Below are 14,497 nucleotides of genomic sequence, written 5' to 3'. Positions count from 1 at the left end.
CCCTGGCGATGCCTGGCTGACACAGCGAGTGTGGCAGCAGTGAGTGCCCGTGTTGACCTGTTCACTGCCCGCAGCAGAGCAGCCAGTGACTGGACGGCACCACTAATCACCTGGCCAGTCGCTGTAAGATCTGCCCGGAATTCCGCCCGACTGGTGGCCTCTAAGGGCCCGAACTCGGCCACACTCCGAGAGAGGGAATCGATGGACTCAGGCAACCGTGACACTACCGCCATGAGCTCCGTGTGCCGGCGCTCCGAGTCCGCGGACAAGTCTTCAAGGCCTTCCATCTCCTCGGCGAAGAGCATCTCCTGACTGGAGGCCGGACTCTCCCTCTGGGGAGAAGGCCGCTGAGCTGCCCGACCCTTCCTACGTTGCTGGAGGCCGCTGGGCCCAGCAATTGGACTCCCCTCCGACGCATCCCCCCTCTGGGGAGAAGGCCGCCGAGCTTCCACCCCCCTCCCGCCTTTCTGCAGCACGCAGGTCCCAGGAGCTCCCCTCCCCTTCGACACTTCCGCCACGCTGCCCTCCAGGGAAGACATGTCCCCTACATTGGCCTGGGTGGCCGCGGCTGAGGGTTCCCCTGATGTGCCGCCTTCCTCTTGCTCCTCCTCCTGCTCCTCCTCGGAGGGTCTGTCACTGGCAAGTTGAGGGACCTCCTCTTGACCATCTGAAAGCAGGAAGGCACAAGAGTAGCTTTAGAGTGAGGAGAGGGCGTCAGTGCGGGATGCATGAGTGGTGGCATTCAGCGCATTGGTCGGACAGTGGCAAAGGATGTAGTTCTGATGCGCAAGTGGGACGACAGAGGTGCAAAAGGTGATGTCCTTACCATTGCTTCCCAGAACAGGGTCGGCATCTCCACATGCAACGGGCCCAATCACCCGGCGACCCATGAGGCGCTCCACGCGATGTTGCAGGTCGGTGAGTGGCTGGAAATGGGGTCGTCCTCCCCCGGTCACAGTCCGGCTCCTGTGATTATTCTCCAGCTTGGCCTGCAAGAGAAAGGACGGCCTCTAAGTACAGTGTGTCGCCGTGACCTTGTGTGCACTGCCTCCCATGGTGGAATAGCCTGGCCACTGTGTTGCCATGATCTGCTGTGCACTGCCTCCCATGGTGGAATAGCCTGGCCACTGTGTCGCCATGATCTGCTGTGCACTGCCTCCCATGGTGGAATAGCTTGGCCAGTGTGTCGCCATGATTTGCTGTGCACTGCCTCCCATGGTGGAATAGCCTGGCCACTGTGTCGCCATGATCTGCTGTGCACTGCCTCCCATGGTGGAATAGCTTGGCCAGTGTGTCGCCATGATCTGCTGTGCACTGCCTCCCATGGTGGAATAGCTTGGCCAGTGTGTTCAGTGCAGAATGTGCAATTGATGCTCATGCCTGTGCCATAGCTGCTGGATGAAGGCTGGCCATTAGAGCTTTCAGGTCCCTTTGCCCATAATGTGAGGTGCACATGCAAGGATGAGGAGGTCATTGGAAAGGGTACTCACCCTGACAATGCGTGTGAGGTCATTGATCTTTTTGCGGCATTGGGCACCTGGGGACGTCGCTGTTGGCTGACAGCTTGCTGGCGACATGCCTCCAGGCTGTCCTGTAGGCGTGGACCGTCGCCTTCTTGCCATTGTCCGGGTACAAAACATGGCGCCTCTTCTCCACAGCAGCAAGCAGCACACTCAGATCACGCTCTGAGAAGCACTGCGCACGTTCACGGGCCTTCTCCATGGCTTCAGGCGCTATTTGGGTCCAGCAGCAGTGTTCAGGCCTAGCTGGAGGGCTCCACTATCCAGGGCGTGGCAGCAGACACAGTCAATCCCTTCCCCCTTAAGAGCTGGCCGGCGCCAGGGTGTCTGCTGTCAGTCACGAGATGGCCGCACCTGTGCTGCGCCCGGCCTAGGCGCTATCGATCACCGCCTCCGGCTTAGCGCCCAAAGAAGGCGTCCAACAGCAGTTTTAGCGCTCGCCCGAACTAGTAGGGCGAAGCTAATGAATATCGGAGAAGTGGCCTAGATTTGGAGGTGGATGCTAACTTTAGCGGACGCCCCACTTTAGCGCCCCAAAAGTGGCGTCAATGAATTTCTAGGCCTCAGTCTCTGGAAAGCCTCTCTGAAGCTGTTGCTAAGCTACAGAGACGCTTCCAAGGTACGGGCCGACTGTTTACAAGCTGTTGCTAAGCAACAGTGTTTGTTGTCAGATACGGAGATGAAAACCTCCGTATTCTTCAACATTAGTGCTGGTCTGTCCGGAAGTTTTCATAGATCGGCATCACGCCGGTCCCGTCGGTGCCGGATATCGCGAAGTTTCCTGTACTTCACATTTGTCTATGTTGAACTGCACCTACCACCTATCTGCCCACCCAGCTAGCGGATCTTTGTCCTCCTGCCATTTTTCAAAATCCTCACCACAATTTGCTGCGGCACCCCCCATGCCCCCAGCTTGGTGTAATTAGCAAATTTCAATATTATTCCCTGAATTCCTAAATCTAGATTACTTATGTAATATGGTAAGTAAGAGTGCCCCCAGCACAGACGCTAGTGGAACACTACTCACTACAAGGATGTAAAGGCCATTGAGAGGGTGCAGAGGAGGTTTAACAGAATGGTTCAGGGGATGGGGGATCTTAGCTACAAGGACAGGTTGGAGAAGCTGGATTTGTTTTCATTAGAGCAAAGGAGGTTGAGGAGTGATTTGATAGAGGTGTACAAGATTATGACGGGTTTGGATAGGCTAGACGGGGAAAGGCCGTTCCTTTGTTGTTCCCTGTTGATGGTACAAGGACTAAGGACACAGATTTAAGGTTTTGGCCAAGAGATACAGGGGGGATGTGAGGGAAAACTTTTTTACACAGCAAGTGGCGATGACCTGGAATTCGCTGCCAACGGGAGTGGTGGAAGCGGAGACACTCAATGTTTTCAAGGGGATACTGGATAGGCACTTGAGGGAAATAAACTTGCAGGACTACGGGGATAGAGCGGGGGAATGGGACTGACTGGATTGCTCTACAGAGAGCCGGCACAGACTCGATGGGCCAAATAGCCTCCTTCTGTGCCGTTATGACTCTATGGGGGAAAAATTGGGTGAGTAGCGCCACCTGTTCGCGCCTAAAGAGGCAGTCAGTGGCTGCAGCGCCACTGGCTGCACCTCCCGCGATATTCAGCAGGGGCGCTAATGGTGGCGTTAGCCATTTGCGCTGCGCCGCCACCGATGACATCATCAGTGTGCGCAGCGCCCCATTCACGATATTTGGTAGCGAACGCCGCAGTTGCACCGTTCGCTACCCGCGCCCGGTTCACGGGGCCTTACTGTGCCGGCAGCGGCGCAAGTTAAGGTGGAGGTGCGGGGCGGCCGCCTTTTTCGGCGGCCGCCTGCCAGCACCTCCGTCCCCGGCCTCCTGGCCCCCCCCCCCCCCCCGCGGCATTGCCGACTGTTTCCCGATAGCCCGGCACTTCTCCTTGGTGCCGGGCTCGTTTACCGGCACTCGCGAGCGGGGATCGCGCTGTTGCAGGCCCCTCCCCCTTAACAATGGGAGGAAGGCCTGCAGTACCGCAGCGTGCCGTGCCGCAGCGTGTGGCGCTGCGGCACGTTGCGCTGCGATATTCAGTTTCAGCGCCCTAAGAGGGACGCGGAGCGCCTCGAGCCTCGCCCCATCTCCCTCTAGGGGCAATGGAACTGAATATCTGACGATCGCTAAAGCCTCGAACGCTGCGCTAAATCCTGCGCTCAGGCGACTTTTGCGCCACTTTGGCGCCCCAACCCAATTTCTAGGCCGATGACTCTATGATATCTTTCCGGTCCGAGGAAAGAAGTGGTGATGTCCTCATGGTGTCCCAAATGAAACTGCAACCTATCTTTCTCTTAAATGTGCAACTTCTATTTATAATTTCACAGTAAGTTTCAATGAATAATCACTGTTTGGACAGAGCTGTTGCAGACCTTTTCATTCTTTGTGAAGCATTCTTCATGACATTTGATTCCTTACCAGCTGATCCAGAAAAACTAGAGAAAGCTGTACTGGGACGGGTAGGAGCACGTGAAGAGGAAAAGAGTGTGATGGTGCTGCCTTTATCTTCATCATCTGCCAAGGCATCAAAAAGCTTCTCAGGTGTCGCCTCAATCTTATGAGACATGGGCAGGTACTGTAACACCTGCAACATAATGGAAACCACAGTAATTGAGCTGTCTTGTCTGTTCACTTAGTAAGCAATGTCTCACCATTTCTGCAAGAATTACTTAGAGGTATGGAATCCCATTCACATTTTCACATATACCTTCTCCAAAAGCCATGTCACCAAAGTCCACCTAAATAAAAAGAAAACTGTAAACTGCAGTGTGGTTTTCCAAAAATTGTATTCAGTGCCCAGACTTAGTTGTAGCACACTGATGGCTGGCATCACCTACCTGGTCCAGCTGGCCCAATATGGGTTATGAGAGTCAAGAATTTGAAGCCACAGGTGAAAGGAATTAATAACCTATAGCAGCCATGCATTTTTGACTCATGCTTCTGCATAGGAACAGGAGCAGGCCATTCAGCCCCTCGAGCCTTTACAGCCATTTAATTAGATCTTGGCTGATCTGGACCTCAACTCATTTACCCGCCTTTATTCAATATCCCTTACATAACAAAAATCGATCGATCTCAGTCTTGAAAATTTCAACTGATCCACAGCCTTTTGAGGGGAGAGTTCAGATTTCCACTACCCTTCGTGTGAAAAAGTGCTTCCTGATTTCACTTCTAAAGGACCTAGCACTAATTTTAATATTATGGCCTCTTGTTCTGGATTCCCCCACCAGAGGAAACAGTTTCTCTGTACCTACGTGCTTCGAAAGCAACAGCCTACTTTCTCCATGAATGATTTTGTGTAACATTTCAACACTTTGATGGTCATTTTTTGCCACAGGTAAATATGGCAACTAGAAATGGGTCTCTCATACTCTCGTCCGAACTGCCAGGAGTGCGCCAAAGTACATACTGCAACAGTGTGGTGAGCACTGCTCGCTCACAGTACCTGCGGCCTCCTGTTTCCTCCCCCCTGCATCCTAAGACATGGTACTCATTTTATCTACCTCAGAACTCAGGATTTGAATTCAAGGCCCTTTGGCTCCAATGTCAGTACACAGCCAACTGAGCTAACAAAATTTACAAAGTCGACGAAAGGTCATCGACCTGAAACGTTAACTCTGTTTCTCTCTCCACAGAAGCTGTCTGACCTGCTGAGTATTTCCAACATTTTCTGCTTTTATTTACAAAGTATTTGCCGGGTGTACATTGGACAGTTATACTGCAATTATATAGGGCCCTGGTGAGACCACACCTGGAGTATTGTGTACATATACTTGCCATAGAGGGAGTGCAATGAATCAGACTAAATCCTGGGATGGGGGGATTGTCCTATGAGGAGAGATTGAGTAGACTAGGCCTATATTCCCTAGAGTTTAGAAGAATGAGAGGTGATCTAATTGAAACATACAAAATTCTTACAGGGCATGACAGGGTAGATGCAGGGAGGATGTTTCCCCTGGCTGTGGAGTCTAGAACTAGGGGACATAGGGAGCGATTTTGCCAGCTCTGGGGAAGCGGGTTTGGAGGCGGGACTGCCGGGAAAATGGCAGAATCTGAGGGCGGGTACCCATCCCACCCCCAACCCGCCTCCGTGCCATCTTCCCAGGAGGTGGGTACCTGACCCGCACCGGGTCCCGTCTCCTGGAGGCAGGAAGAGGATTACAGCCACTTAACTGCTTGTTAACATCCCCATTTTTCCAGCAGAGGTGCAGGCTTCCCAACGTCGGGAAACTCCGCCCGGGTCACCGAGGCGAGCAGTGGGTCTGCAGGGGTCGGAGGGGTGCAAATCTGCGCTGTGGAGTTGAGTGATGGGTGCAAGTGTGGAGAGGTAAGTGTGTGAGGTGAGTGAAAAGTGATAGAAAAAGTTTCCTTACCTTTGTTTCTTCCTGCAGGCTTCAATCGTTGGGGATGCGGAGGCGCCGGCATCTCAATGGCAGAGATGACAGAATGGCTGCTACATTCTCCGATGAAACAGCCATCTGCTTTCTGCTCACAAAAGAGGTTTGGTGAGCCTTGAGTACAAGAACTCACCAAACAACAGAGAATGTCAGTATTTGACAGATTCTCAAAGCTGCCAAACAATGACAATTCATCTGTCAAAAATTTTTGACAGATGAAACGTCATACGCTGTAACCGGCTTCCCCTTAATTGGCCTGCTAAGTCCGCTGGGCAGGCTTAACAAGGTCAATCAAGGGAAAATAGCGTGGGTTGGCCACAAGTCGATGGAGGCGGGACATCGACCCGACAAGCAGCAGTACTGCCTCCAACACGCCCCCATTGGCAAAATCACCCCCATAGTCTCAGAATAAGGGGTCAGTTATTTAGGACTGAGATGAGGAGAAATTTCTTCACTCAGAGGGTGGTCAATCTTTGGAATTCTCTACCCCAGAGGGCTGTGGAGGCTCAATCGTAGAGTATATTCAAGACAGAGATCGATAGATCTTTGAATATTAAGGGAATCAAGGGATATGGGGAGAATGCAGGAAAGTGGAGTTGAGGTAGAAGATCAGCCATGATCTTATTGAATGGCAGAGCAGGCTCGAGGTGCTGAATGGCCGACTCCTGCTCCTATTTCTTATGTTTGTAGTTCACAAATCTGTTGATACTCAAAAGAAAAAGTACTGTACGTTCAAAAAGAATCGTTGGAAGCTGCTGTGTCTCACAGTGACAAGGATCAGGAAGGAATTCCTGCCATCGATGATTTTGTGGAGGAACATTTGGCACACTTGCATTTACGTATCAGTTCATTTTCAGGTCACTGCAGGTAATAAAGTGCAAATTGATTTATGTATCCTCTATAGCAACAGCCTGCATTACTTATTAGCCTTGATTTATTAGTTATGGCTCCTTCCCAAGTTCATTGGAAAGTTATAAAATTCGATGTGGTAGATCTTCACGGGCTGGGCGGTAATCTGGCAGGCGGATTGCATGCCATTTGAAATCAATGGAATGAAATGTAACAGGTGGGCAATCCGCCCCCCTCCGCCCCCACCGCCCCCACCACCCCCCCACCCACCAGATTACCACCCAGGTGCTGAAGATGAAATTCCATCCCTACGTATTTAAGACTTGCTGCAAATTTCAAATGGAAGCTGGGAGATGAACGCCTCGACTATCAACCCCCACCCTCCCCGCCAACATCTCAGCAGAAATCAGGCAGACAGAAGGTGCTTGGGGACATGCTCGGCTCTGTCCCTACGTTTGTGCACCTCCCCTCTCCCCATTTCCTGGTTGGGGGGGGGGGGCAGTCTGTCGAGGCAGAATAAGTCTGTAAAACATTATGCGAAAAGTGAGAAATGTGAAGCTGCATTTTCCTCTTTGCCCTCTCCTCCGACACCACTGCACACCTGGCCCAGGAAACTGACTGGGGGTCATTGCACATGCAGAGCAGGCTCCTGATAGGGTTGCCACCACCAAGATGGAGCCCAGCTGTGCAACAGAAGTAACCCCCAGTGGTGCTGCAGTGAGGAGGCCACGGCACTATTTGAACATAACATAAGAACATAAGAAGCAGGAGCAGGAGTAGGCCATACGGCCCCTTGGGCCTGCTCCGCCATTCAATAGGATCATGGCTGATCCGAACCTAGACTCACGTCCACTTCCCTGCCCGCTCCCCGTAACCCCTAATTCCCTTATCAGCTAGGAAACTGTCTATCTCCTTTTTAAATGTATTTAATGTCGCAGCTCTCTGAGGTAGCAAATTCCATAGATTTACTACCCTCTGAGTGAAGAAGTTTCTCCTCATCTCAGTTTTGAAAGGGCAGCCCCTTATTCTAAGATTATGCCCCCTAGTTCTAGTCTCACCCATCAGTGGAAACATCCTCCCCGCATCCACCCGATCAAACCCCCTCACAATCTTATATGTTTCGATAAGATTGCCTCTCATTCTTCTGAATTCCAAGGAGTAAAGGCCCAACCTACTCAACCTTTCCTCATAAGTCAACCCCCTCATCGCCGGAATCAACCGAGTGAACCTTCTCTGAACTGCCTCGAGAGCAAGTATATCTTATCTTGAAGAGGCAACCTTAAAGGGGCGCAAGTGGCCCAGAGGTAAAATGGCAAATTTCTCAGCTGAGGCCCAGGCCTAAATAGGTTCAGGCTCTGGGGCAGCAATAGAAGGGACGAAGGCCTCTAACACGGGCCTCTCCCTCCATTTAAAGAATTTGGGGGCCTTTCTGTTGCTACTCCAGGCCTACAGGTCATCCTGGGGAGCATCATTTATTGAGGTGGACAAGAGGGAAATAGGCCAGGAGGCTGAGCAGGGGAAGGGGTGGCCAGTGGCAGTCCCAATGGGGGCAGTGGGAAGGAAATTTAAGGTTGTGGTGATGAGGCGGATGTCAGCCTCACCACTCCATTTTCTGATTGTGGAGGTTAATCCAGCCCATGGTCCCTGCCGTGGGGTTTTGCTGCCGTTTGCACCATTGGAAATGTGGCTGCACATGCCGCCTGTTTGGCCCTGGCATCCAACATTCAGCAATTAGTGCAAGTGCTCACAGAGGGGAATCTTGCATATTGTACAGAGTGTAGTGGTTATGTTAGCGGACTAGTAATCCAGAGGACGTGATTTCATAATCCTACCGTGGCAGTTTAAATTCAGTTTTAAAAATAAAAAGCTGGTATCAGGAAAAAGTGACCACAAAGCTGTTGGATTGTCACCAAAACCCAGCTGGTTCACTAATGCCCTGTAGGGGAGGAAACCTGCCGTCCTTACCCGGTCTGGCCTATATGTGGCTCCAGTCCCACACCAACGTGGTTGACTCTTAACTGCCCTCGGAAGTGGCCCAACAAGTCAAATGGTTCAAGAAGAAGGCCCACCACCACCTTTTCAGGGCAATTAGGAATGCCCACATCCAGAGAATGAGAAAAAAAAAGTTTTTTTTTTAATGAAATTCCCATTTGCAGCAAGAAGGTTGCCTGCATTCCCACAATGCAGCAGGCCCGAGCCAGGACTTCCCGGCAGTGAAGCCCACTTCCAGTACGACCCTGATGCCGGAAGGTTAGCCAGCGTAAGGCGGGGTGGGGTGGAGGGGGAGCATCTACATGTGAGGAGAGGCCCAGGTCCCACCTTCCCCCAGATATGTGGGGTAAGGGGTGGAAAGCAAAGGCCGAGATGTCTGTTTCCAGGCCAAGTTCATGGTTCTAGAAATTTGTCAGGATACAGGGGCTTTGTTCTAGGTACTAATTAGATTATACAGAGTCAATGCAATAGCGGCATTTGAGTCCTGTATAAGATATGAACCTCTGCTCATCAATATCATGCAAAATCCACTATCATCTTTGTCATTAAATACCACCTAGAAGGACAATGGCAGCAAGCGCATGGGCACACCACCACCTCCAAGTTCCCCTCCAAGTCACATACCATCCTGACTTGGAAATAGTTACTTTATCATCGCTGGGTCAAAATCCTGGAACTCCCTCCCTAACTGTGGGAGTACCTTCACCACACGGACTGCAGCAGTTCAAGAAGGCCACCTTCTCAAGGGCAACTAGGGATGGGCAATAAATGCTGGCCTTGCCAACGACGCCCACATGCCAGGAACAAATTAAAAAAAAGACAGAGAGAGTCAGACTGAGAGGGACAGACAGAGAGAGAGAGACAGAAAGACAGAGAGAGACAGAGAGAGAGACAGATGGAGACAGAGACAGAGAGGCAGACAGACAGACAGAGACAGAGAGACAGGCAGTCAGAGAGAGACAGACAAACAGGCAGAGACAGAGAGACAGGCAGTCAGAGAGAGACAGACAAACAGACAGAGACAGACAGACAGAGACAGAGAGATAGACATCGAGACAGACGGAGAGAGACACAGGGGGACAGATGGAGAGAGACACAGAGACAGACACAGACAGACAGACAAACAGGCAGAGACAGATAGACAGACAGAGAGAGACAGACAGAGACAGACGACAGAAACAGACAGACAGACCGACAGACAGAGAGATAGACAGAGGAGATAGACAGAGACAGACAGAGACAGACAGACGACAGACAGACAGACAGACTGACAGACAAAGAGAGATAGAGAGAGATAGACAGGCAGAGACAGAGAGAGACAGAGACCGAGAGAGCGAGCACGCACACTAGAGCTCAAGTAACAATTCCAATGGCAGAAGGAACAGCAATTTTGGGAAAGTGTGCAATGACCAAAGGCCCAAGATTTTCTGAAGTTGTGGTGGAGGTCACATTGGCAGTGATAAGGGAACAAGTGATAGGAAAAGAATCCCCAGAAAAAGGAAATTCAAGTGACTTGTAGGGTGGTAGCTCAGGTAGACAGTGCCATCTCAAGCACCCCGTGTCTGGCTATTCAGTGCCATAAACACTTTAATATTCACACCAGATTGCTCAAGGTAGGTGAAGGCACAAGTTCCTATACAGATGCTGAAATCACGCTGGAAGCATGACTCAACCTGCACAGCACCCATGACGACATAGCGTAAAAGAAAAAATGAATGGAACAGTTTTTAAACTCACAAGGTACCCTGGCAGCCGCACGTCCCTCTCCCAACATCCCACGCCCGAGTGAAAAGCTACATTGCATGCACCAGAAAGAACTATCACAATGGAACGTTGGAGGGCACCTGGGTCCAAGGATGACCGATCTGGATTTTTCTTATGGAGTGACTGCTGCCAACAAACCGGAAACTACCAGAAACTGCCGAAAGCTGTCAACTTTCATTAATCCGACGGAAACACCAATTCAACATAAGCTGACAGAAATTCAACATAAGCCGATAGAAACACCAATTCAAATTTTAATTTTGATTCCTGGGATGAGAGGGCTGTCCTGTGATGAGAGATTGTGTAGAATGGGCCTATACTCTCTGAAGTTTAGAAGAATGAGAGGTGATCTCATTGAAACATCCAAGGTTCTGAAGGGGATTGACAGGGTAAATGCTGAGAGGTTGTTTCCCCTGGCTGGAGTGCCTAGAACTAGGGGGCACAGTCTCAGGATAAGGGGTAGGCCATTTAAGACTGAGATGAGGAGGAATTTCTTCACTCAGAGGGTTGTGAATCTTTGGAATTCTCTGCCCCAGAGGGCTGTGGATGCTGAGTCATTGAGTATATTCACGGCTCAGATAGATAGATTTTTCGACTCTAGAGGAATCAAGGGATATGGAGATCAGGCAGGAAAGTGGAGTTGAGGTCGATGTTCAGCCATGATCTTATTGAATGGCGGAGCAGGCTCGAGGGGCCGTATGGCCTACTCCTGCTCCTATTTCTTATGTTCTAAACAGCCATGTGATAATGACGAGACAATCTGTTTTTTGTTATGTTGATTGAGGGATAAATATTGGCCAGGACACCGGGGAGAACTCCCCTGCTCTTCTTCGAAATAGTGCCATGGGATCTTTTATGTCCACCTGAGAGAGCAGACTTATTTCATGAACAAACCACATTAATATATCAGAGTGACTGCTGCCTACGAAGTCCAGCGAGAATAACCAAAAAACCATTGGAACTGCGCTTGCACAACGACTTTATGTCGTTGGCAGCAGTTGCGTCCTTTTTCTCTGAGGAGGCTGCATTTCTCTTGGATACAACAAGCAAATGAGAATTGTCAAGATGTTGGAAACCGACCGAAGCCTCTTTCCACTGCAGCACAGCCTTGTACATGGCTGTAAAGGTGACAACAGCACATTAGTAAATCAGCAATATTGCATTGGACAGGTCATGACATTGCGGGTTAGTTTGTAGATCTTCGCGCTCTGTTGCAGAGGAACAGCATGCGCACAATTAAAAGGGCAGGGAGTGTTGCGGGTGAAGGATCAGGGAGGAACCATCAGGATCCTGAGCAGACATGAGGAGGCAGCTCTACAGCTCCGTGGGGGGGCAGTAAGAGACGGAGAATTTGGAGGCGAGCCATCAGGTTCAGGTTGGTAATGGTTGGATTGCTTCCCGGAGTGTCTGCTGTCTTCAGAGATTCTGATTATTTGAAAGGCCTCCTATCATTGCTCGGTCACAGCCCCTGATTTTCGTTTTTTGTTTCCCTCCCTCTCCCTCCAATTGGAAGTTGATGGATTGAGAGGCATGCCTGAACAGGACATGCCTGACCTGTCTAATACAATAAAAGCCAACTGCCTCCCCCCCACCCCACCCCACCCCCCAATCGCCACCACTCTGTCCCTCCTCCACCGCTCTCCCCCACCCTCCCCACCCCCAATGCCACTGCTCCATCCAGGACCACCTGCCCCTCCAGCAGACCCGTGGAATCCCCACTTCCGTCCTTCTGGAAGCTGCTGCACCTCATCGCTTTCAGTGTACTGACCACCAATCTTTCATCGGGTCCCTTCTGGACTAGGAAAGCAGGATGTCCCAGTGTAAGGAGTCCCCGTGCCCTGGCTCCGCTCCCTTGGCATCACTGGTCTTTGTAAGAGGCAGACGGAGGTTCCACCCCTCACAAGGCCAACCAGGAACTCCTGGAGTTGGCAGGGACTCGGCATATCCAGTTCTCTGCCCATTTTTCAGGACACTGCACCAGACTCAAGGAAATTCTGGGCCACATTGTGTAGTAGAATTCAGGTGCAAACCTCACGAGTTAGTTTCAAGACTTTGGCTTTATACCAAATGCATTATACTTCATTGAATTGCCTGAGAACTTTAACCTATAATTTTACATTTGTGTCAGCAGAAAGCCCTTTAGTACAAAATCCCTAAATAAGAATAATTAAAATGAACAGAACAGACTTGCATAAAAATTAATGGGATGGCTACGTTTTTAAAAATACACCTAAGCAGAATATATGTGTAACAGGATTACAGTCAAGCAGAACAGTCAGTACATCCTCTTTTATTATCTTACCCTCAAGTAGTTGTGGATAGTTGTGACAGAGTGTAAATGACACACCAGCCACTGCAGGTAGATAACCACATCTTCCTGGGTCACAAGTTTACTGGGGTTCCCTGTTTCTGTTAAAAAACATTCTCTGGCTACTGAAAGCCTTTGAGCTCTCTGAACAGCGTCATCGTACTCCTTCATAATATGAGAAATTTGTTTCTGTAATGTGGAGAAAAGAAAAGGTTAACTGAGACAATAGGCTTCAAGATGCCTGCAGCAAAGGTCAAGGGTGCCTCCTTCACACCAAATCCCAGTATGAACGTCCCCATTAACACCTCACCGGAAGTACAAACACCAGAAGCACAAGCTCTATTATCACCCCAAAGTCCATGATTTTCACACAAGCTCCAAGGTTGGACTTCCATGTTTCTGCCAGGAAAACAAGAGCTGTTGTACCTCAACATTTTGTACCAATCTAAAAACTCTGCACAGAATACCAACGATGAAGTTTGGTACACTGTTTCTCCGGCCGATGGTCCTCTTTCCTAGATAGCATCATTGTCTAGAATTATATCACTTGTAAATAGACATTTACATTCATTGTTAATCGTTAATAAGCCATTAATAAACTAGACAACCAACATCTTATGTTTGGAACTGCCTTCAACTGGCTAGACCAGCACATAATGATAGTAGGAATCTCAAGTTTCAGTCCAGATTTGTGAAAAGGGTAATTAGGGGGAAAAATTGGGTGTTGCCCATTTTGGGGCGCTAATATCGGCCGGGCGCAAAGTTTAGCGCCCAACGCTAATTATCGCATCCAACTGCAAAATTCGCCTCTATCACCCCTGGAGGTGTTTTGAGCGCTAAATCAGGCGCTACACACCTCTCTTAAGACGCAAATGTCAGGGATCAAGGCGGTACCTCAGAACGCTACCGAAGCTCAGGCGATGCCAGTTACCATGGAAGCCAGATATACTGGCGTCGTCTAGTTCTTAAAGGGGAGGGGCCATCTTGCTGGCCATTCACACCCTGCTCATTGCAGCCTTGAATCTTGGCCTGGTGAGACCTCAAAAGCAATTGTCTTGGAAGCACTAATGGATAGGCCCAGGGAAAGAGCTCGGCGCTTAGGAACCTCAAAAGTGGTGCTGAGGGCCAAAACTCCTTAGGACAGCATTAAAACCAAATATTTTGCCGACAAGAAAAGGCAGGAAGCGCCCGCCTTTAAATAGCACTCCCCCAGCCCCTTCCCAACTTGAAAACATTCTCCTCTACCTGTCGTTCCTAGCGGCAGGCGCTAAGGCTGAATATCCAGTCCGGGGCACTGCCGGGGAAGATTTTATTGGAGAAGATTTTAATCCCATTGCATCGCTAGTGAAAGCCTACATTGCAGTAATGGTGCTTCAAAAGTACTTTAGGATGTCTTGAGTCTGTGACAAGATGCTCTTTCTTTCTATAAGGCGCAAATGCTACTTGTTGGTATGAAAACCCAGTCGTGATCTGATTCATTCCTCCCATTGGCAATAACATAAAATATTCAAACCACATCATTAGAGAGGGAACAGGGACAGAGCAACCTTCCCTTGCAGTAGCACCTTAAAGGTGGTGCTTTGTGGTGATTTCTGTTTTCCGATGCCACGAATGTGACAGCAGGACCCC

The 14,497-nt window shown here is 50.0% G+C and overlaps 1 protein-coding gene across 1 annotated transcript in view; it reads right to left on the bottom strand.

Moving 5' to 3' along the window:
• The window catches only part of LOC147112964 (putative uncharacterized protein C6orf183), a 40,987-nt gene that overhangs the window by 9,068 nt on the left and 17,422 nt on the right, over positions 1-14,497 (bottom strand). The window contains exons 5-6 of the mRNA XM_085997783.1: positions 12,863-13,057; positions 3,977-4,142 (exon numbers count right to left, since the gene is read on the bottom strand). Coding sequence (XP_085853909.1) covers positions 3,977-4,142; positions 12,863-13,057 — 361 coding nt within the window. The remainder of the gene's footprint in view (positions 1-3,976; positions 4,143-12,862; positions 13,058-14,497) is intronic.

This window comes from Somniosus microcephalus, chromosome 9 (genome assembly GCF_052327205.1).
Source record: "Somniosus microcephalus isolate GS21.2 chromosome 9, FLI_Smic_1.0, whole genome shotgun sequence".
Lineage (NCBI taxonomy): Eukaryota > Metazoa > Chordata > Chondrichthyes > Squaliformes > Somniosidae > Somniosus > Somniosus microcephalus.
The sequence above is the reverse complement of the archived record's forward strand: the minus strand, read 5'-3'. Positions and strand labels throughout refer to the sequence as shown.